Source organism: Nerophis ophidion, linkage group LG07 (assembly GCF_033978795.1).
Source record: "Nerophis ophidion isolate RoL-2023_Sa linkage group LG07, RoL_Noph_v1.0, whole genome shotgun sequence".
NCBI classification, from domain to species: domain Eukaryota; kingdom Metazoa; phylum Chordata; class Actinopteri; order Syngnathiformes; family Syngnathidae; genus Nerophis; species Nerophis ophidion.
In genome coordinates, this window is record NC_084617.1 from 24,793,166 (window position 1) to 24,817,839 (window position 24,674).

Sequence of the window (24,674 nt, forward strand, 5' to 3'; positions counted from 1 at the left end):
AATAAACGTAATGGAAATTTCTTCTTACAAATGGACTGTTTTTAAAAGTTGAAAGTGATAAACGCTTTTTTTGTGAAACCTGAAGAAATGTAAAACTTCCTCAATAAACATAAATTAAAGATGCATCACAAATCGATTTTTAACTGAAGTGTAGCTCCTAAATCGTAATCATAATCGTGAGGTGCCCAAAGACTCTTACATGTACCTCTCATCTGGACAGAAGATGTCTGAGTAGGTATTCCGACAAGTTGGTATACTTTGACAGCCAATAATTTCCGGAAACAGGCGAAAACAACATGCCGCCCATTTTCTTCGCGAGGATTAAAGTGGAACATAACAAGATTCTATCAGTCGGCATCCTAAACAGCAGACATTGTAGGGTAAGTGATTTTTTGTTTTTGTTTGTTGGCCCTCATGAAGTCTCCAGTGAGTAATAATCAGTGGCGTTAAAAAAATGTTTTTGAAATTAATGTCCCGCTTATGCTTCAAATGATCAAAATACATAAATATTAAATGTTATTATTAATGTGCTTATATAAACTTACATCATGTATATAAAACCTCAATGGATATTTGGATGTTTTTAAGAGCTTTATAAGCAGAATAGAGTGTCTCTCATAGCATTTATTTAATATTTAGCATAAAAAATCCGTCGTATTGTCTCTCATAATGAATGTGAACGATAAGCAACATTCCAAAAAAGTGCAGTTCCCCTTTAAATAAAATTTCTTACTTGTTTTTCATGAATACTTAGTCCTACTATGCTACAAGATTTTAATATTGGTCCTTCTGATGATACTTTGAGAGCCAAGTGCTTTCTTATTTGGAACTCAGACTTAAACAAACTTTAGCTACTGTGTGGAAAATGTTCCACACAGTAGCTCAGTTAAAAAGGATGGAAAGGGTAAGGATGGAAAGGATAATGCAGGTATAATGTAGACAAAAAATGTACTATAGTAGCAATAGAAAATATAAAACGTAATATTTACATATTATATAGGCAGTATATAATATATACTCATATATTATAACTAATTATATTTTATTATATATTATTACATTAGAGGGTAAAATGTAGAGATTTGATTGCAGCTGCACCTTTCTAGTGTTCATTAACTCCACAGGTGGACGTTGAGGACATTCCGCCTGAAAAAGTATCTTGGCTGACTTGTGTCGCTTTGACTTTGTGGTCACACATTGTCGTGATCTCCGCCGGACGCTAAGGCCTGTAAAACCAAGAAAGGTGCCTTGAAGGAGACGGAGCAGCTGGTCCTTGAGTCGAGGATCAACTTAAAATTTGTGAGGCTGTCGTGGAACACTCAGAGGTCGTTCCTATTTCCGTCTTGAGCGCAACAATTCCAAGATTTAATGGACTTTTGTGTTCGGCAGTACAGTTTCATGAAGCAAGTCAGAAGAAGAGATGCTAAAAATAGAGGTGGGGGATCATCACCTACCGTTAAGACATCGTCCGATTATCACCCAGAAGATCCTGCACCAGTTTTAAGAACTGTCCGGGATGGGTATTGCGGAAGGATTAGAAAAGTGACATTGCCAAGTTTGGAATGTCTGGTTTGTCGACGCTGATAAAAGGAACCTCCTGCTGATCTTCACTCTTCACTCCTGAAGCTTCTCACACACACATCAGAGACCCGTCCACCCGCAACGCAGCAGACTACGTCCCAGGTGAGACTACTTGTCTCTCTGCGGTCATCTAACTCGCTGTTCTTGATGTTTTCTTGTCATCCTTAGGCTCCGCCATGAGCTCCGACGCCGAGATGGCTCAGTATGGGCCGTCGGCCATCTATCTTCGCAAACCGGAGAAGGAGCGGATCGAGGCACAGAACCGACCCTTTGATGCCAAAACGGCCTGCTTCGTGCCCGACCCCAAGGATCTGTACATCCGAGGTGTCATCCAGAAGAGAGATGGTGGCAAAGCTACCGTGAAGACGGAAAAAAATGAGGTGAGGAGAAAATGTCCACAAAGTCTCACTCTCTCATTTTACACAGAAATGTCAATTTAGAAGGGGTTCTTCACCTTTTTGACCGACTCAGATATAGTATCAACAGTGAATGAGTGATCTTACTCTAACAGGATAAACAATGTCAAATTGTAACAAAGCACGTGTTGATCACAAGGATTATTATCAACGCTTATGATAGGCTGATTACAAAAATAAATAGTAATTGAATATACTGCCTAAGAAGGGACTCATGAATATATATTATAACTAAATTATTAATAAATAATGACAATATATGTCTCTGTAAATAAAATTGAAGTGCAAATTCAAATACAGCTTCATCTCTTTAGTCGTATTTTTTGCACTTTTCTATGACTTCAGATCCATACTTCTTCTGTTTGTCTGATGTTTTCGTTACTGCCACAAGTGTATTACAACTGAGCCTTCTAAGTTAAAAACATTGGTTTAGAGCGTAGAAAATTTCATTTTCTAAACAAAAATAGAAAAGGTGTCATGTTTTTTGTTATTAGTTTTATCCTCTAAAATGCCTATTTGATTGAATTATATCAAATTTATTTCCTCCTCTGTCTTTCTTTTTTTTTCTCTTTCTATCCCCTCCTGCTACAGCCCAGCTGCACCAATAATAATATAATTCCATTTAATAAAGCCAAATATAAATAATGCAACAAAAGAAGTATCCCACACTTTTCTTTTGTAAAGTAAATTTGTACAACTGATATGGATCTACATCAACAATATGATTTGCCTGAGTAGCTGGACAGGGGGGGGGGGAAATATACATATATGCTTTTTTCAGTTAAAATTACAATATTTTTTTCATGAAAAATTCACTTTTTTCTTTCACATTTTGTCACAAAAATAAAAGATTTCCACAAAGTGATTCTTTTTTAAAGTTTAAATTGCAGTATTTTTTGAAACAAAGTAATTTTTTTTTAATTATCAGTTTTTATTTTTATTTTGAAGGATTTGACCACAGTAAAACCCCACACATTTGGCCCTTGCATATTTGTAGATTTAATTTCTCATCTTTAAATTGTTAATTCATTTTTATTAGGACTGTAAATCTTTGAGCACCACATGATTTGATTTGATTCTTAGGGGTACCATTTCATTTCAGAATTGATTCTCAATTCGAAGCGATTCTCAATTCAATATCATTACTCTTCAATAACATTGGGTGCCAGTTCTATGATTAACTACATTCTTCCATAAAATAGACAAACAGTTCTGATATATTTCTATACTGCATAAAAGAAAACTGGTTTTGTTGAACAAAATTCTACCCAAACATTTAATAAACGAAAATAAACGCAGCAGAAAGATCACTCTACATTTTCAAACTGTCATGTCTATGTGATCATGTTTTGTTTTAGTCATGTTCTTTTTGTTTTTTGGCCACTCAGTTCCTGTTTTTGCACTTCCTGGTTTGTTTTGTCACCATGACTACCCATTAGTTTTCACCTGTCCTCATGTCTCACACCTGTTTTCACTAATCACCACAGTATTATTTAAGTCATAGTTGCAATATAGTCAGGCTGGCAACATCACCTCCTTCACACCCTCCATCACCTGCTACGCACCTTGTAATCCATGCCAATGATCCATGTCCCGTTCTCCTTCCGTTCCAAGTAAGATTTCTCGTTATTTATGTCACAGTGCAAAAAACTCAAATGATTCAATAAAAACGATTTAAAAATACGTACAGTGCGCAATAGAAACACCTTTTCTATCTTTTAAAATGGCCTGAAATTCCCCCAAAGGGATGAGTTCAGGTAGCCTCAGATCCTTTTGTCATTCATTCCATGAACAAAACATCTCTCCTTATGTCATTGTGACACATAAAGACATGAAAGACACATTGAACCCTGACTTAAAAAATAAGTTCATGCTGGAAATCAAATGGAGGCTACTTGGAAGACGACAACTCAATGACAAACTTGTGCTGATTGTGTTTTACACTGCAGACTGTAACAGTCAACGATGAGGACTGCCATCCCATGAATCCCCCAAAGTATGACAAGATCGAGGACATGGCCATGATGACACACCTCAACGAGCCGTCCGTGCTGTTTAACCTCAAAGATCGTTACGCAGCGTGGATGATTTACGTGAGTGGCACCAGGAAGAGGCTGTTGCTGCTTTCTTCTGTCACGTAACTTCACTTTATGCGTCTGAAGACGTATTCCGGACTGTTCTGCGTCACGGTCAATCCGTACAAGTGGCTGCCGGTGTACGATTCAGTCGTGGTGTCGGCCTACCGGGGGAAGAAGCGCATGGAGGCTCCTCCTCACATCTTCTCAGTGTCTGATAATGCCTATCAGAACATGCTCACAGGTGAGGTCGAGGTTCTAGCTACAGTGTCTCTTAACCTTTGTGTGCCAACTGAAACCTTCTCATGTGTTCTTGTCCATCCAGACCGTGAGAACCAGTCCGTCCTGATTACGTGAGTCACTCGCATGAGCAAAAATATGTTATGTCCCAAAAGATTCAGTTGTTCATTGCACATGTATGAAGGTTAATTTGTTTATTATGAAAGCTTTTTTGACACTGAATTTATGTAACTGAATTTTTTGCATTTGAATTTTGGGAAATTATTTTTTTTTTAATGTACATCAAATTATGCTTAAAATATCATTGAAAAAAAATTAAGTGTTAAAAAAAATTAAGTGTAAAAATAAAGATTGTATAAAAATTCAGTGTAAAAAAAATAAATTGTATAAAAATTGAATGTCAATGAAATCAGTGCTGAAAAATTCAGTGTTGAAAAATTTGCTCCTTCTAAAAGCAAGACTCACTTCTGTTAAATTAAGACTGAAGCAATCGATCCTGTCTAACACTAAGATTGACGTAAAGTGACACGGGTCTTGCAAAACAGTATAAAAATGGCAGGTAACTGAGCTACCGGGGCATAATACAACTTAATTAACATTTCAATGCGGCCGGCTGAATGTGTTCAAACTATAGAAATGATTCCAAAAGTTAAAATCTTCACTTTTGAGTGACATACGGGCATAGGTAGCGATGCTTTGAGCAGATGAGGCACGGGGTAGATTGAGCGCAGCAGCAACAAGCTTGAAACCTTGAAAATGCGAGTGTACGAGGCAGATTTCTAGAACAAAGTTCTGCAGAACACTGATATTATATCGATTATGTTGCTTCTCTACTGCAGACCACCTCCTTGATGGACAACTTTTATAATAGAGCAAGGGCAACAGATGCGACAAACACAGCGAAATATAAACGCAAAGGGTAAAAAACATCCTCATATTGGATATAATATTACTGTTCAGCAGACATTTGTCTAGAAATCTGCCTCCATCTAACACTCGCTGCTCCATAAACAAGCCCCGCCCACTCTGCCCCACTCGTGCCGGACCTGCAGATTCTAACCATTGGAATCATTTCTATAGTTTGAAAACATCCAGCGGGCCGCATTGAAACATTAATTACGTTGTTTTATGCTCAGGTAGCCTAGTTATCTGCCTTTTTTATGCTGTTTGCAAGACCCGGGTCACGTGACTCCAAACTTGACACCTTTTTGGCTGGTTCTAAGACAGGATCGATTGCTTCCGTCTTAATTTACCAGAAGTGAGTCTTGCTCTTGGAAGCAGGTACTTTTTCGATACTGAATCTTAAAACACTGAATTTTTTCTCAAGGAAATTGTCAGCATAATTTGAGGTTAAAAAAAATTACTTCACAAATTTCAAACCCGAAAAATTCATTGACTCAATTCATTGATTCATTCAATTCAGTGTCCAAAAAAAAGCTTTTGTAATGAAGACACAAATTATTCTCCATAACATGGCTGTTTACCCCCACAGTGGAGAGTCTGGTGCAGGAAAGACGGTGAACACCAAACGTGTCATCCAGTACTTTGCCACAATCGCAGTGGCTGGGGGCAGCGAAAAGAAGGAACCAGCACCTGGAAAGATACAGGTGCGAGTTCGTACGACATGAAAAATGTATCTATACAAGTTTAGGATCTGATGTTTGTGTTTTCTAGGGGACACTGGAGGATCAAATCATCTCAGCAAACCCTCTACTGGAGGCATTTGGGAACGCGAAAACTTTGAGGAATGACAATTCCTCACGTTTTGTAAGTAGCGAAACCCGAAATAATTACTGCAATTATTTTGTGACATTTAAAGAGAAACTGCACTTTTTAAAAAAAATATTCTCTGTATATATATGTACATATATTATATATATATATATATATATATATATATGTAATGTAGTAACATTCATAATAACATGTCATATTCACATACTTTGATTATTTTAAGAGTCAACAAATGCATCAGAAAGTTAGCTTTTTGACAATAACACTACTAATCATAACAGACTTCACCGAGAGCCAACAAACATAACAAAACAATCACTTACTGTACAATGTCTGCTTTTACTGGGATGTTGATACATTCCTGTTTGGATGAAAAATGACTCATAATCCTCGCGAAGAAAAATATGGGGTGGAGGCAAACTTCTTTTCATGTCTTTCCTGTATTTTTGGCCATATGAACGATTGTCCTACTCCGAATAGAATGTTTTTTTCTCTTAAAAGGTTTTTTTCCAAGTATAAGTTTAAGATTTTCATCAGAAATACTTTTACATACCAAAGATACGCTTGGAAAGTAGAGTAGATGAAGTATAAAAAAGTCCTCGGGGAGTTGAGAGCGTATAAAAATCCCAAATTTCTCAATCAACATCAGTCCTAAAAATAAATAAAAAACATTTTTTTTAATTATCTTAAGCCTTCGAATGCCCATTTGATCCAGTTATCTCTGTGTTTTTTCATATAGAAAATTTAGCGTAACATGAGTTACGCCTGGCTTAATCTTATGCAAATCTTTCAAAATAAATGAATCCCTGATATAATTCAATCAAATAAACATTTAAAAGGGTTAAAATTATTTAACAAAACATGACATGTTTTTTTTATTATTATTTATACCTAAAAATTGTTTGATTTGAGCAAAACAAAAGCTGAAAAAAATATGGAAACATGTTTTATATGCTCTAAACCAGGGGCGCTCACACTTTTTCTGCAGGTGAGCTACTTTTCAATTGACCAAGTCGAGGAGATCTACCTCATTCCTATTTATAATTTATATTTATTTATTTATGAAAGAGACATTTTTGTTAACAAGTTAATGGTGTTTAATGATAATACAAGCATGTTTAACACACATAGATTCCTTTTTTTCATGAATACAAGAATATAAGTTGGTGTATTTGATTCTGATGACTTGCATTGATTGGAATTAGACAGTGGTGCTGATAACGTCCGCATTTTCAAATGGAGGAGAAAAAAAAGTCCTCCTTTCTGTCCAATACCACATGAAAGTGGTTGGATTTGGCATCTCATTTGTCCAACTTGCATACTCGTTTTCAAACAGTTTGTTATGAGAGTAGCATATGTGTGTGGCCCTTTAATGTCTGGCAGCAGGTGAGTGACGTCAGTGAGTGTGCGGGTGGGCAAGCAAGTGAGAAAGCGGTCGCTGAGGGCGGGGGAGAAATACATTGGCATCAAACTCCGTAGCTTGCTAGCTTGTGCATGCTAGCTTTCTGAGACTCTTATTTTGTTAGCACAGGCAGGATGAAACAGGTCTTTTATGGTGAAGACAGGAACTGTGCAGTCGGTCTTTAGAGTTTTGACAGTAGGTACGGAGTCTCTAGAAATAAAATGTGTTTCTCTGTGTCCGCCCTGTTAATGATTTTTTTCTTAAATATGAGCTCGCAGCAGCCAGCGTCATCTCACAAGATCCTCGGGTGCCGAGAATGTCAAACAACTGACGAAAGTCTATTGATGATTGCTCATTTTTATGTATATTTTTTAATGCCTGGCTTGAGATCGACTGACACACCCTCCGAGATCGACCAGTCGATCGCGATCGACGTAATGCCCACCCCTGCTCTAAACCATAGGGCCATGTTAAACCATGTTTAAACATCGGGCTGGGGCCCATTGTTGGGCTCAAGTACCCCTTAGAAGGCGGTACTCACTTTTCCACTACTTTTGGCAGTAATGACCATCTTTAACCAACAGAAGAAATCTAGAGCTGAAGTCGTAGAAGTTATTTAAGCGAAAACATTATGACTTAAGTGGTGGAGCTGTATTTTAATTTGACCTTAAATTTTATTGAATTTATTTGAGATACATTAATTTAGAACTGCGTATTTATATGTAAACATTTTTCATTAGTCCCAAAAAGTTCCTTCTTTTGCAGTATGTTTGACCATTTATGTGATCACCCTGATCTAAGCCTTGGTATGAATCTTTGTGATTAACACATGTTTTCATATCATTTTACAAGGTTTATCCTGTTAAACTGTGAGTAGGTTAGATGTAATTATTGAATATGATTAAAATCAAGAATAAAATTAATAATTCAGTGTCAATATTTTAGTGGATTCCAGACCTCTGTGTAGTGGAGAATCCCCGAAGGTTTAAGACGATCATCTGTACCTAGTCTGTGCTTCATCGAGACTACACAATGGTGTCTTGGTTTTATGGATTTTACCTTTCAGGGAAAATTCATCAGAATTCACTTTGGAACAACGGGCAAACTCGCTTCAGCCGATATTGAAACTTGTAAGTCCATCATTCCAAAGACCTAATGCCCATCCCATGTGCAGTTGTCTGCTACAGATGTTGTTCTTTGCTGCAGATTTGCTGGAGAAGTCAAGAGTAACATATCAGTTGTCTGCAGAAAGAAGCTACCACATCTTCTACCAGATTATGACTGGACACAAACCCGAGCTCATAGGTCGTGTACTAAGAACACACTGAAGGAAGTCATGATGCTGGGAAAGACATTTAAAGATACGTAATTGTGTCTTTTTGCAGAAATGTTGCTGATATCAACAAACCCCTACGACTTCCCTTTGATAAGTCAGGGGCAGATATCTGTGGCCAGCATTGACGACAAAGAAGAACTTGTAGCTACAGATGTGAGTTAGCTCTCCATTCTAAGGTGCCAACCTTCAAATGTGAACAGTTAACCGTTTTCCATCCAACAGACTGCCACGGACATCCTGGGCTTCACCAATGAAGAGAAGATGTCCATCTACAAGCTGACAGGTGCCGTCTTGCATTACGGCAACATGAAGTTCAAGCAGAAGCAACGGGAGGAGCAGGCAGAGCCTGACGGCACCGAGGGTGAAACTACGGTCTTTCTGTTATTACTGAAGAGATTCAAATGAGCAACAAGGTTGTCGTTTCTCTTTCAGTGGCTGACAAAGTGGCCTTCCTCATGGGGCTGAACTCCGCCGATCTTCTCAAAGGCCTCTGCTACCCCCGCGTCAAAGTGGGGAATGAGTTCGTCACAAAGGGCCAGACGGTTCCCCAGGTACCATTTCCAATGCCACGTCAGTTTGAATTGGCAAGCTAGCCAGCGTTCTGAGGACTACTTTGAACCTTGAAGGGTTAAAGTTAAAGTACCAATGATTGTCACACACATACTAGATGTAGCGACATCACCCTTTATCACCCCCTGGGAGGTGAGGGGAGCAGTGGGCAGCAGCGGTGCCGCGCCCAGGAATCATTTATGGTGATTTAACCCCCAGAAGGAAGTCAGTAAGGGGTGTGAAGAAGTACAATAACCAGAGGGTATTCCAACAAAGCAGGTGCTGTCCATATACATATCAATTGCTAGGATTGTACTGGATTTGGTTTAGAACATCAATAGCTATTAGAGCTGTGCAATTAATTGACTTCGAATCTACATTGAGGTTTTAATCAGTGCGATAACGTAACTGCAAAAGGTGGAGGGGTTTTTTTCTCCGCCGTCACTGGCATTTGAGTGACTCGGTTTTGCCAATCACAATTGTTGAGGCGCGCTTTTCTTCAAACAGGGAGAAAGAAGTCTCAGTCTATGCATAGTAGATATGCGCAAAAAACAGTAATGGAAACACACATTTTTTGAAAAAACTCTCAAATACCCCAAACATTTTTGCGCTCTCATGAGATGGTTTTTGAGACGTTTCGATTTTGGAGCTTTTCGTAAAAAACATGATGTAACACTTTTTTCGCATTTAGAGGTCACCTAAATACTGAACCAACAGGGCGGCAATGCAGGACCACTTGGGCAGACGGGTCGTCTTAGTCTCGCTTTGATTGGTCGGCCGAGGTCTAACGAGGCGGACCTGCCGTACCGTGTCATCTGGCAGGTCCCTTCCCCGCAATAAAGGCAAACCCACAAGCGAGGAGAGACCCACATTGCCGAACAATGTCAAGGAGGCCGTACAAACGTTGCCTTTGAGCGATCAGCCGCTGCCTTCGTCTTCTACTAACATCACGGCAGCAGCGGCGGCTGCAATATCTTCCTCAAAGTAAAGTCTCGCGGGATGAGAGTTTATGAGAATTACGTATGACGCAAAACACCCTTTAGTGGAATCACCTACAAATCGCAAATGTACTTTATTGAAATTTTTTAAATGACACTTTTATTTTGCAAAAATACTTCAATGGAAACACAGCTAGATGAATGAAGTGAACACAGTGATTCCTCTTTTTAGTCATCCACAATCTTTGTGTAGATGGGCGGAGAGTGAGACCGCAAGCTTTTACACAGAAAAGGAATTATTTGCCAATTGCCAACATTTAGAATATATTTCAAGAGATTTTCCAAGTTTTAAGAGCTATTTACTTATATTTAGTCATTGTCTTTATATCATAATCTTAATTCAAGCATGAATAATTATATTTTATCTGTTATAGTTAAAAACATTATTTTGATAAAATACCAATTCGAATACGATATATTGTTTTTCCCCATATAGAAAATGTTTAAATAGTCTTAACTTAAAAAATGGAAGTAGAATAACGTTTATTTTCAGAAAAAAATATTTCCACCTTAAAAGTACAGCAAATTTTTTAGACACATAAATCTTAATTTAGGATGTCTTATCAATAAAATAGAGTTTTATTGTCATTATTGCAGTGAACAGGTTCAAAGAACAATGAAATTGGAGCAGATCCCCTAAGGTGCATACACAATTTGGTAATATAAATAGTAAAAAAGATAGAAAATAAGATATGTATACATATATACTGTATGTGGATATATCCACACACATGCATATAGCCATACATATGCATATATATTCATATACATATATAACACTATTGCACATTATAGTCCGAAAAAAAGCAAAAAAAAACAAAAGACATGACACGAGGACATGATGGACCCATTGTGCTTACTCAGTGCCTGTTTAATGCTACTATGGCTCTTGGGTAGAAACTGTTTTTTAGTCTATTTGTGCCCGATTTTAGCACCCTAAAGCGTCTGCCAGAGGGTAGCAGTTCTAGGTGGCAGTACCTGGGGTGGAATGGGTCTTTCAAAAAGCTCTGTGCTTTCCTGAGACAGCGGGAACTGTACAAGTCAGCCAGGGAGGGGAGGGGGCATCCGATGATCTTTTGGCCGGGCTTTATGACCCTCTGGAACGCCGTTCTCTCTGCGGCCGTGCAGCTGCTGAACCCCACGCAGATGCAATAGGTCAGGATGCTCTCAATGGAACATCGGTAGACGTACACCAGGAGTTCCTGTGAGAGGTGGTTGTTCCTGAGTATTCTCAGGAAGTGCAGTCTCTGGTGTGCATTCTTGATGGTAGCCGTGGTGTTGGTGCCCCAGGATAGGTCGTCGGCCAGGTGGTCTCCCAGGAAGCGGAAGTCGGAGACCCTCTCCACGCAGTCACCACTGATGACCAGGGGCAGGATGTCCGTTTTATTCCTCCTAAAGTCTATGACCAGCTCCTTGATCTGGGGGAGGTCGGATAAGAAGTCCTTAATCCATATGCAGATGGAGTTCGAAAGACCCAGGTCTGACAGTTTGGACACCAGTCTGTCAGGTATTATGGTGTAAAATGCCAAACTATAACCCACAAAATGTAACCGCACGTAGTGCTCCCCCGTCTCCAGGTGACCCAGGGAGGAGTGTAGGGCTGTGGCGATGGCGTCCTATGTGGACCTGTTGGCTCTGTAGGCAAACTGGTGTGGGTCGAGTTCGGGAGGGAGGACTGAGATGATATGGGTCCTTACCAGCTTCTCGAAGCACTTCATGGCTATAGGTATAAGTGCAACTCGACGGTAGTCATTCAGGCAGCTGATGGAGTTTTTCTTCGGCACCGGGATTATTGTGGAAGTCTTCAGGCATGATGGGATGACGGCCTGAGAGAGGGACTGGGTGAAGATCTTAGCAAATACTCCGGCCAGCTGGTCTGCACAGTCCCTCAGTACCTGTCCCAGGACCCCATCTGGGGCCGTAGCCTTCCTCGGGGTTCACCGCCCTCAGCGTGCGTCTCACCTCATGTTCCTCCAGTATAAGGGTGCGGCTGCTGTGGGTGTGAGGTGGCAAGGGTGTTAGGTGGGGGTGTTGTGACGGCTGCAGGAGTATTTCTCGCAAATTGGGCGAAGAAGCTGTTTAACTCCCCGCTCGAGAGGCGTCGCCGTCAGCCGAAGGCTTACTGGGTCTGAAGTTGGTCATGTGTTGTATTCCTTTCCATACCTCCTTGGTGTTGTTGGTCTGCAGGTGGTCTTCCATTTTCCTCCTGTGCTCGGCTTTTGACTCTCTGGTACCTCTCTTCAGGTTGGCTCTGGCAGCACTGTAGAGTGCCTGGTCTTGCGCTTTGAAGGCACTGTCACTCTCTTTGAGTAAGCCCTGTACTTTTTTGTCATCCAGGGCTTCCTGTTGGGGAAGACCCGGATGTGCTTGTCCACTGTCACAGTGTCAATGCAGTGTTTGATGTACCACAGGACCTGCTCCAAGTCTGAGTTTTCAAAAACTGACCAGACTGTTGTTTCAAAGCAGTCCTACAGCTGTTCCATGGCTCCCTCCAGCCTGGTTTTGATCGTTTTGGTTGCCATGGAGCTCTAGGGCTACGTACTAGCTCTTCCGGGAAGTTGTGTCGGCTTGTAAAATCCACCGAAATAGCCTGCTCAGACCGCAATCCAAACTGCAACAAATCGTTTCAGCTGTACATAACATTCGCCCAGCAGGTTGTTGTCTGGGCTGGTAATAAACTATATAAAAACAATATAATCAATGCACCTAAGGGGAGAGCCTGGGACGTCGCGTCCATGCGCGCTGCTACCTTGCTTATTATTATCAAGTAAAATTACCTAGCAGCATGGACAGATAATTGTTTTTTTCCTGAAATATAGTCTTATTTTATATTTTGTCTGCTCTTTATTCACAGTGTGAGAAATGCCGCAAAGTAACAAAAATCAGGAGGGAAAAAGTTAATATGATCATAAAGCCAAATAATCCGGTGTGGCAATATTTCAGCTTTACATCGGGTGGGCAATATGAGCCCATTAACACAGACGAACGAGCTTCTAATGCCGTGATCATATAACCGCAACAACAAAAAGACCGTCCGACTTAGTTTTTTCAACTGGGGAAAAAAATACACTTTAAGATTTCACTATCTATGAATACATTTATTTTTTTGTTTATTTAAGATAGTTATTTACCATCCAAATACAGTAATCAATCAATCAATCAATGTTTACTTATATGGCCCTAAATCACTAGTGTCTCAAAGGGCTGCACAAAGGGCAAGGAAAACTCACACCCAGTGGGACGTCGGTGACAATGATGACCCAGTGGGACGTCGGTGACAATGATGACTATGAGAACCTTGGAGAGGACGATGATAAATATTTCTACAGCCATGAGAAATAGTTTGATCACCTTTTGAATCAGGGTTGTCAAACGTAAGGCCTGTGGGCCGGAATTGGCCCACAAACAGGTTTTATCCGGCCCGCGCAATGAGTTTGCCAATTATTAAAAGAAGCTGCCTTTTTTTTTACGGAAGAAAATGCTGTTCTAAATGTGTCCACTGAATGTCACAATAGCAATTTTGTTAGGCAAGCAAACGGTTAGGTACACAGTAAGGGGTGACTGTGGCTCCTCCTCCTCCTTGACCCAGATGAAACTTAAAACCTGCCGTTTTATGTCTTGTGCTTCGAACACATCATCATTTGGCACCTTTGTTGCCCCAAAATGTCACAAGAAAAGTGAACCCTTAACCCCTTTGAATAGTTTTTACCTCTGTTTCTTATGGTTTGTTGAGTTAGCACTGGATTGATAAATGGACATGACAAAGGAGGTATGTGATACCTTGAAAAGTTTACATATTGGGTTTTTTGTTCAATCTCAAAAAGACTGTGACTTAAAGTTTCATTCTTGCTTTGTAGATACACTGATACCCAGTCTATGCTCATTTTGTTTTTGAACCTGCACCAATTTCCACAGAATTTTCAACAAACTTAAAGTGTTTTGTCCGGAGGATTATTTGTGATTTGTACGGTTTTCAGAATGTGCTTGTTATATGTTTGGCCAAAGTACAACAAAGAAAAACAACCTGCAGTTGTCGTTATTTTTAAGTTATCATGCTATGATTTTACCATTTCGGGCCACTTGGGAATAGATTTTCCTCAACGCGGCCCCTGAACTAAAATTACTTTCACATCCCTGTTTTAAATGGTTACTTGCATTATTAATATACATTATGATTACATTATTAAACAATGTACATATTTTACAGATTTTTTCTTAAGTTTAAGAGCATGACGTAAACAAAAGCTCTAAGTCTGTCTGCATAAAGCCCAATACGTTTGAAGGTAAATAATTGCATATTGTTGTAATGTGTGGCGCCTTGAGACAAAAATATGTTTAACAGAAAAATTGCAAATGTTTTTTTTTTCTCAGAATTGTGCAGCCCTAATAGCTGCAACGTGCTGACTACAGCTTAGCTACAAACGTAACCCATTCTTACTTCAGGTCACTAATGCAGTTGGCGCTCTGGCCAAGTCTGTCTATGAGAAGATGTTCTTGTGGATGGTGATACGCATCAATGAGATGCTGGACACAAAGCAGCAAAGACAGTTCTACATTGGCGTGTTGGATATCGCTGGATTTGAAATATTTGACGTGAGTTAACTAATTTTGGTGTGGCTGTCGTGGAGAGAGCTCATAAAGTGAACTTGCTCATAAAGTTCAACAGCATGGAGCAACTGTGCATCAACTTCACCAATGAGAAGCTGCAGCAGTTCTTTAACCATCACATGTTTGTGCTGGAGCAAGAAGAGTACAAAAAGGAAGGAATTGACTGGGAGTTCATCGACTTTGGCATGGACCTGGCAGCCTGCATCGAGCTCATAGAGAAGGTGAGATACATGTGCTCAGTCAAAAAAGTGCCTCTGGTCAGACACGATGACAACACTGTATTTTTGTATTCACCAGCCAATGGGCATCTTCTCCATCCTCGAAGAGGAGTGTATGTTCCCCAAGGCGTCAGACACTTCCTTCAAGAACAAGCTCTATGACCAACATCTTGGGAAAAACAATGCTTTCCAAAAACCCAAGGTGGTGAAAGGCAGGCCTGAGGCTCACTTCTCCTTGGTGCACTACGCCGGCACTGTGGACTACAACATCTGCGGCTGGCTGGAGAAGAACAAGGACCCACTGAACGAGTCTGTTGTGCAGCTGTATCAGAAGTCCTCTTTAAAATTGCTGTCTTTCCTCTATGCCTCATTTTCTGGGGCTGAAGGAGGTGAGAATCTTGCACAGGGACGTACACCGTGACGTCCTCATAACTCTTTGTTTCTGTCTCGTAGACTCAGGTGGTGACAAAGGTGGGAAGAAAGGTGGAAAGAAGAAGGGTGGCTCCTTTCAAACAGTATCCGCAGTTTTCAGGGTACTAAAAATTTATGTCAGCATTATGTGAACAATTATTAGCAAAATATACTTTACTATATATAATGCTGACCATCCCTTTGGAATATATCGTCCATAGGAAAATCTCGGGAAGCTGATGACTAACTTGAGAAGTACCCACCCACACTTTGTACGTTGTCTGATTCCAAATGAGATTAAAACCCCAGGTACAACACAGATGTAGTTAAAAATAGAACTTAACACAAAATAAATCCCACGTTGTGTTTTGGCAGGTATCATGGACAACCACTTGGTTATCCACCAGTTGCGCTGTAACGGTGTGCTGGAAGGAATTCGAATTTGCAGGAAAGGATTTCCTAGCAGGATTCTTTACGCCGATTTCAAGCAGAGGTCCTTTAATCCTGTCTTATATACTCATAGATGTGCCTCGAGTCATGGTGCCTGTAGAAGTACAATGTAACTTACTTATATGTACATTTGGGGACGTCTCAAAATGTTGTCTTCATTCAAAACAAGCAGATACAGAATCTTGAACGCCAGCGCCATCCCAGAGGGACAGTTCATCGATGGCAAGAAAGCTTCCGAGAAGCTCCTGGGTTCTATTGACGTCGATCACACTCAGTACCGCTTTGGCACGACCAAGGTATACATTCTTAACCTTTTCCAAATGGGTTCAATATAAAAGGATGTTTTGTGTCCAGGTTTTCTTCAAAGCTGGTCTACTGGGAAATCTTGAAGAGCTGCGAGATGACAAACTAGCTTCGCTTATGACACAGACACAGGCTGTTTGTCGCGCTTTCCTTATGAGAAAGCAATACTCTGAATTGATTGCTCAAAAGTAAGAGGTTAAACATTTTAAAAATGAATATGCAATGATTTGTGCAGTGACCAAAACATGTCATCTGTGGTTCTGACAGAGATTGTGTATGGATTCTACAATACAATCTGCGCTCGTTCATGAACGTCAAACACTGGCCATGGATGAAGCTCTTCTTCAAGATCAAGCCTCTACTCAAGAGCGCTGAGACTGAAAAGGAAATGGCCACCATGAAAGAAGACTTCATCAAATGTAAGGAGGACCTGGCCAAATCAGAGTCCAAGAGGAAAGATCTGGAGGAAAAAATGGTTTCTCTGCTACAGGAAAAGAATAATCTCCAACTTCAAGTACAATCTGTGAGTGTCGTTGTGCCTTATAGTTGCTGATGAATCATTGTGTGTCATTTTCTGATGTCTTTTTTTCTTTTACTTAGGACTCTGAGAACCTTTGTGATGCAGAGGAACGATGTGAGGGCTTGATTAAAAGTAAAATCCAGCTGGAGGCCAAACTAAAAGAAGTGACTGAGAGGCTGGAGGATGAGGAGGAAATCAATGCTGAGTTAACCACCAAGAAGCGAAAGCTTGAAGACGAATGTTCTGAGCTTAAGAAGGACATTGACGACCTTGAAATAACTTTGGCAAAAGTGGAGAAAGAGAAACACGCCACTGAAAACAAGGTATTATTGTTGGACATTATTCAGACGACATTCATGACTCTCTTGATAACGTTTTCCCTCTTGCAGGTTAAAAATCTAATGGAAGAGCTGGCAGGTCTGGAAGAAAGCATCAGCAAGCTGAGCAAAGAAAAGAAGTCCCTTCAAGAAGCCCACCAGCAGACCATGGATGACCTGCAAGCTGAGGAAGACAAAGTCAACTCGCTAACGAAAGCCAAGTCAAAGCTTGAGCAGCAAGTGGATGACGTGAGTCGTAGCTAATGACAAAACGTTCATTCATACAACCTGGTTTGAGCTGTTTTACTTCTTCTCTAGCTTGAAGGTTCACTTGAGCAGGAGAAGAAAATCCGTCTGGACCTTGAGAGGGTTAAGCGGAAGCTGGAAGGGGACATAAAACTTACCCAAGAGTCCCTAATGGACGTTGAAAATGACAAACAGCAGTCGGAGGAGAGGATGAAGAAGTAGGTGGATGGATTGTTTTAGTGTAAAAGGAACCAGTGGACAGTTGAACCTCACATTAAAATTATTGTCACCACAGGAAAGAGTTTGAAAACAACCAGTTGGTCGACAAGATTGCAGATGAACAAACAATCAACAATCAGCTTCAAAAGAAGTTGAAGGAACTCCATGTAAAGAGACTTTTTTTCAATCAAACATGAACCACACTGACAGTAACTTGTCTAATGCCCTGTCTTTTCCCGTTTTAAGGCTCGAATTGAAGAGCTGGAGGAAGAAGTGGAGGCTGAGCGTGCCATGAGGGCCAAGATCGAGAAGCAGAGATCTGACCTGGCCCGAGAGATCGAGGAGATCAGCGAGAGGCTGGATGAGGCCGGAGGAGCCACTGCTGCTCAGATTGAAATGAACAAGAAGCGAGAAGCAGAATTTCTGAAACTAAGGCGAGACCTGGAGGAGTCAACTCTGCATTACGAGGGCACAGCCGCCGCACTGCGCAAGAAGCAGGCGGACAGCATGGCCGAGCTCGGAGAGCAGATAGACAACCTGCAGAGAATCAAACAGAAACTTGAGAAGGAGAAGAGCGAGTTCAAAATGGAGATTGATGACTTGGCAACTAACATGGAAACTGTGGCTAAAACCAAGGTGAGAACTGTTAATCCTCTCAAAATCCTGAAGACATTGTGATACATTTAACATTTCAACTTGCACAGGTCAACCTGGAGAAGACCTGTCGCTCCCTGGAGGATCAGCTCTTCGAGTTAAAGACCAAGAACGATGAAAACATGCGAACCCTTTCGGATCTCACCAATCAGAGGGCCCGTTTTCAAAATGAGAACGGTATGTGGATTCTCTGTCTTTGAATTGAACTAGCCTGTTAATCACCCTCAGGTGCTCAAACTAATATTCTAAACCTCATCAACCAATAAACAGTGAGCTTTTGGTTCACTTTGTGCTCCAAGTTGAACTTATGAGGTGATTCTTAAAGGATACCGTGAAAGTCAAACTGATATTTTTCAAACATGGCATAGCCGAGTTATCCCGGCAACTGGAAGAGAGAGAGAGTGTCATATCCCAGCTGACCAGAGGAAAGCAGGGGTTCACCACACAAATTGATGACCTAAAAAGACTTATGGAAGAGGAAGCTAAGGTAATCAAAGCTCACAATTGTAGACACTTTTTATGCTATTTGTAGAGTTTATTCATACCGGATTTATCTTTTCATAGGCCAAAAACGCTCTGGCGCACAGTTTGCAATCATCTCGTCACGACTGCGATCTCCTTCGTGAACAGTACGAGGAAGAGCAGGAGGCTAAGGCGGAGTTGCAGCGTGCTTTATCGAAAGCTAACACCGAGGTGGCCCTCTGGAGGAATAAATATGAGACGGATGCCATCCAGCGCACCGAGGAGCTAGAGGAAGCAAAGTAAGCTAAGACTCCAGCTTGGACTCCAGCTTGGAGTAATTTTACTTACCACAAAGTCTAAAATAAATAATTTCTGACAGAAAAAAGCTGGCACAGCGGCTCCAAGAAGCCGAGGAACAAATTGAGGCGGTAAATTCAAAGTGTGCCTCGCTGGAAAAAACTAAACAGCGACTTCACAACGAGATGGAAGATCTCATGGTTGATGTGGAAAGGTCCAACAGCTTAGCCGCTACACTTGACAAGAAGCAAAGAAACTTTGATAAGGTATTTGGATTGTCGGTTGGAGGTCTGACTCAATACTTCCTGTCATTAACATAGGAGATCCTATCGTTTTCATGAATACAGATTTTGTCAGAGTGGAAACAGAAGTATGAGGAGTCTCAGGTCGAGCTTGAAGGTGCTCAGAAGGAATCTCGATCACTAAGCACTGAGCTCTTCAAGTTGAAGAACTCCTACGAGGAGGCCCTGGACCACCTGGAGACAATGAAGAGGGAAAACAAAAACCTGCAACGTAAGTTGAACATTTGTAGAATAATTTTTTTCAGAGATCGCTCCATAAAATGAGTTTCATAAAAAACCCAGAGGAGATAGCAGACCTGACAGAGCAGCTTGGGGAAAGCGGAAAAATGATTCATGAATTGGAGAAATCCAAGAAGAATGTTGAAAGTGAAAAGTATGACATGCAAACTGCGTTGGAGGAAGCTGAGGTAGCCAAGTCTTGCCATCAGTCATTTGAAAAGAGCATCAACTAGTGTAACCTGTGACAATGTTTGCTTGCTCAGGCCTCCCTGGAACAAGAGGAATCCAAAATTCTGTGCATTCAAATGGAGCTGAACCAAGTGAAAGCTGAAGTGGACCGGAAGATAGTGGAGAAAGACCAAGAACTCGACCAGATGAGAAAGAACAACCATAGAGTCATAGAAATGATGCAAACCAATCTGGACGCTGAGGTCCGCAGCAGGAATGACGCCCTGAGAGTGAAGAAGAAAATGGATGGAGACCTGAACGAGATGGAGATTCAGCTGAGTCATGCCAACAGGCAGGCGGCTGAAGCCCTAAAACAGCTGAGGAATGTCCAGGGGCAACTGAAGGTGTGAATATTTGTTGCTTTGTTTTGACTCAAAAGAGCATTCTGTAACAAAATTAAATTACTGGAAGAATACAAAATATGTTCGCAGGATGCCCAAATCCACTTGGATGATTCACTAAGAAGCCACGATGACATGAAAGAGCAAGTGGGTATGATGGAGCGCAGGACCACCTTGATGCAGGCTGAGATCGAGGAACTTCGAGGAGTCGTGGAGCAAACAGAACGAAGCCGCAAATTGGCAGAACAAGAGCTGATTGATGCTAGCGAGCGTGCAGGACTTCTTCATTCGCAGGTGTTTTTCATCAAAACTCTCATTTGACCGTTGTCTTTGTGGGATTTCAATCACCAAGTTCTGATTTGGCTTCAACAGAACACCAGTCTCTTGAACACCAAGAAGAAATTGGAGATAGATGTAACTCAGCTTCATGGAGAAATAGAAGAAGCTGCTCAGGAAGCCAGGAATGCAGAGGACAAAGCCAAGAAAGCCATCACTGACGTAAGGAGCTCCCATCAACTTTCTGTTTGCGTTCGTAACTCTGAACCCTGCTGCTGCATGTGCAGGCAGCCATGATGGCTGAGGAGCTGAGGAAAGAGCAAGACACCAGCGCCCACCTGGAGAGGATGAAGAAGAACATGGAGATCATGGTCAAAGACTTGCAGCATCGCCTGGATGAGGCAGAGAACTTGGCTATGAAGGGTGGGAAGAAACAGATACAGAAGCTGGAGGCCAGGGTATACATATGATAGGTTGAGCAAATTATTTAGGTGTCATGACTATGTACTATGACTACACCTTACCTTTGAGTGGATCAGATATTAACAGTTGGCTTAACTTAGTATTCCATAAAATATGTTTCTTCAGGTTCGTGAGCTGGAGACTGAACTGGAATCAGAGCAAAAGCGATCCTCTGAGTCCATCAAAGGAGTCCGCAAATATGAGAGGAAGGTTAAAGAGCTCAGCTATCAGGTACCACAACCTTCTCACTGATTGGTTTGCCAGATAAACTTTCAATGACTGCTGCCTTTTTCAGGCTGAAGAAGACAAGAAGAACAACTTTCGACTGCAGGACTTGGTGGACAAGCTCCAGATCAAGATGAAGGCTTACAAACGTCACGCAGAAGAAGCTGTGAGTCCGCCGCCATTGTCATGAACGGTGAGGACTCACCAGGTATTGTTGTTTCAAGCATTCGTGTCTCCTTCAGGAGGAGCAGGCCAACATGCACATGGCCAGATTCAGGAAGGTTCAGCATGACTTGGAAGAGGCCGAAGAGAGAGCTGACGTGGCTGAGTCGCTCACCAACAAGATGCGAGCCAAGAGCCGTGAAAGTGGGCCCAAGGTATAGATTTCATAATGTTTGTCCCAACGGCAGTCCTCTCTGCCGTGACTCAAATCACAACCAACAGGTTCAAACTATTTCCATTACAACTTCTCTGCTTGTGTTGCGTTTCAGCCACCCGAGGTACAAGGCGAATAGCTGAGAGTGGAGCGACACGCCAAGTTACCGCATGCAGTTCATACAGAACAAAATCTGTTTAAATGATTTATGTCAACATGCAGTAAGATTCAATCAAGTAAGGCCAGAAAAAATAAATTAAACAATTTGGCACTCACAAACACACATTAGCGCTTTAGAAGCTAACACAAGCTAGTAAATACACCATGACTCCTTAGATCAGTGGTTCTCAACCTTTTTTCAGTGATGTACCCCTGTGAACATTTTTTTAATTTAAGTACCCCTTAATCAGGGCAAAGCATTTTTGGTTGAAAAAAAGAGATAAAAATCTAAAATACATCAGTTTCTGATTTATTAAATTGTATAACAGTGCAAAATATTGCTCATTTGTAGTGGTCTTTCTTGAACTATTTGGGGAAAAAAGATATAAAAATAACTAAAACTTGTTGAAAAATAAACAAGTGATTCAATTATAAATAAACATTTCTACACATAGAAGTAATCATCAACTTAAAGTGCCCTCTTTAGGGATTGTAATAGAGATCCATCTGCATTTATGACCTTAATTCTAAACATTTTTTCACAAAAAAAGAAATCTTTAACATCAATATTTATGGAACATGTCCACAAAAAAATATAGCTGTCAACACTGAATATTGCATTGTTACATTTCTTTTCACAGTTTATGAATTTACATTCATATTTTGTTGAAGTATTATTCAATAAATATAATTATAAAGGATTTTTGAATTGTTGCTATTTTTAGAATATTTAAAAAAAAATCTCACGTAGCCCTAGGCATACCTTCAAGTAACCCCAGGGGTACACGCACCCCCATTTGAGAACCACTGCCTTAGATTGTCAGATAAGCATTTGAAAGATACAAAGTGTAAACTTAAAAAGATATTTCTTCTAAAACGTTAGGCAGTTTAAAGAGCATGCTAACCATGCTAATGATGGTTATTTACAGCCAGAAAACACGAGTGTTCAGTGACTTCACGTGAAGATGGTATATTTACACTTTTGTTCCAATGCTTTGTTCAAATAATTAATGTGTCCTGTTGGAGGATGTGGAACTTTTAAGTCATCCTGTGGAGCTAATCTGCCTTTCACCAGCAGAAGGAGAAAGTGTCCTGTTCAACTCCACTGACAATGAAGCATGTCATGAAACAAACTGACTTTACAAATGCTGACACAAAGAATATGCCTCTCTTTTATTCAAAATACATTATTAAGCATCTTTTTGTGGCGTTTGTCTTTTTCCCCCCATCTACACACAAACAGGAAGTCAGTGGGACTGACTGTTGACACACATAAACACACGTTGTGTATTTATTTGAAATACAGGGAGCTAAATTAGGGCCAAACGTTTTGTATTAGATAAAGAATAACTTTGAAACTACTTCAGATGTTGATGTTGAATTTTCAAAACACATAAGTTAATTATGAATAGAAATAAGTGCACATATTTTATTAGGTTCACCAGAATTTTGATTCACACATTGAAATGTTTATTTTCATTTTTCACTTTCATATTTTTTGATATTTGAAGTTCTGTTTTTTTCTGATTTGAATCTTAATTTTTACAGTTTAATTTTTTTGTTCAGTTTCACATTTTTCAACCTTTTTACTGAATGGAAGATGTGCGAGGGTGGTGGCCTTGTGACAGACATTTCTGAAAAAAGATAAGGGGCGGTACCACAGACACCTTTTAAGTAAACACAGCATCAACCGCTACTGCCTACTGGCGCTGACGAGATGCGGGGCCGCCATCTTGGAGTGGTGATCCGCTCCACTCAGTGCAATTCATTTGGCAGGAGCAATGAACTGTCAGCGCATTTAATTCATCTTACCTCACCGAATACCACTGATTTTCACGTGTTTTTTTGTCATATGTGTAGCACAATCTACTTAGTGGCCTAATGGTTGGAGTGGCCGCCCTGAGATCGGTAGGTTGTGAGTTCAAACCCCGGCCGAGTCATACCAAAGACTATGAAAATGGGACCCATTACCTCCCTGCTTGGCACTCAGCATCGAAGGTTGGAATTGGGGGTTAAATCACCATAAATGATTCCCGGGCGCGGCAACGCTGCTGCCCACTGCTCCCCTCACTTCCCAGGGGTTGATCAAGGGGATGGGTCAAATGCAGAGGACAAATTTCACCACACCTAGTGTGTGTGTGACAATCATTGGTACTTTAACTTTTTAACTTTAACTTTTAACTATGATAAAGGACACGTTTTGGCGTGTTTTATTATCCATAGTTTGCTTAACAGCAACAAAATAATCGTATATGCTATAAATTACCAGACATCCGAGATCAAAACTGGGAATATAATCCCGGAGAAAGGGGAAAAAAACAATCGGCTATTTTTAAGTTTATGAAACTATATGATTAGGTTATATATACATGTGTATATCCACAATGTATGAATGCATTAGACACCTATATATCTTAGGAACCTATGGACTGTATCTCTGTTGCTGCAGCAGCAGAGAGTTTATTCTGTCTTGACACTTTGTATTTAAATTTTGTATTACATTTTTAACTTAAATGATAATGTTTACAGTGATTGTTTTATATGTATTTTTTATGTATGTCGCTTTGGATAAAAGCATCTGCCCAATACTTAAACAAACATATAAATACCTGAGGGCTTCACGGTGGCAGAGGGGTTAGTGTGTCTGCCTCACAATACGAAGGTCCTGCAGTCCTGGGTTCAAATCCAGGCTCGGGATCTTTCTGTGTGGAGTTTGCATGTTCTCCCCGTGAATGCATGGGTTCCCTCCGGGTACTCCGGCTTCCTCCCACTTCCAAAGACATGCACCTGGGGATAGGTTGATTGGCAACACTAAATTGGCCCTAGTGTGTGAATGTGAGTGTGAATGTTGTCTGTCTATCTGTGTTGGCCCTGCGATGAGGTGGCGACTTGTCCAGGGTGTACCCCGCCTTCCGCCCGATTGTAGCTGAGATAGGCGCCAGCGCCCCCCGCGACCCCAAAAGGGAATAAGCGGTAGAAAATGGATGGATGGATAAATACCTGAAAGTCTTTATATCAGCAAAAACCACCAATATGTTTCACTGGATTCA

General features: G+C 40.7%; 1 protein-coding gene and 1 long non-coding RNA gene across 2 annotated transcripts in view; one reads left to right on the plus strand and one right to left on the minus strand.

The window, feature by feature from the left end:
- The window catches only part of LOC133556106 (uncharacterized), a 45,461-nt gene that overhangs the window by 17,744 nt on the left and 3,043 nt on the right, over window positions 1–24,674 (minus strand). The gene's annotated exons all lie outside the window — the stretch shown is intronic.
- Window positions 1,561–22,823, plus strand: LOC133556097 (myosin heavy chain, fast skeletal muscle-like). The gene is made up of 40 exons (XM_061905714.1): window positions 1,561–1,683; window positions 1,750–1,961; window positions 3,947–4,090; window positions 4,160–4,316; window positions 4,398–4,425; window positions 5,805–5,919; window positions 5,987–6,079; window positions 8,515–8,578; window positions 8,655–8,753; window positions 8,834–8,937; window positions 9,007–9,145; window positions 9,217–9,335; window positions 14,775–14,924; window positions 14,990–15,160; window positions 15,237–15,546; window positions 15,611–15,690; window positions 15,790–15,877; window positions 15,944–16,061; window positions 16,191–16,314; window positions 16,373–16,509; window positions 16,589–16,844; window positions 16,922–17,164; window positions 17,231–17,407; window positions 17,477–17,622; window positions 17,700–17,790; window positions 17,870–18,259; window positions 18,328–18,454; window positions 18,646–18,764; window positions 18,842–19,038; window positions 19,119–19,302; window positions 19,384–19,549; window positions 19,621–19,745; window positions 19,821–20,129; window positions 20,217–20,420; window positions 20,499–20,624; window positions 20,690–20,860; window positions 20,991–21,095; window positions 21,160–21,255; window positions 21,332–21,466; window positions 21,581–22,823. The coding sequence occupies exons 2-40, from the start codon at window positions 1,758–1,760 to the stop codon at window positions 21,602–21,604; spliced, it is 5,835 nt and encodes a 1,944-aa protein (XP_061761698.1). The 5' UTR covers window positions 1,561–1,683; window positions 1,750–1,757; the 3' UTR covers window positions 21,605–22,823.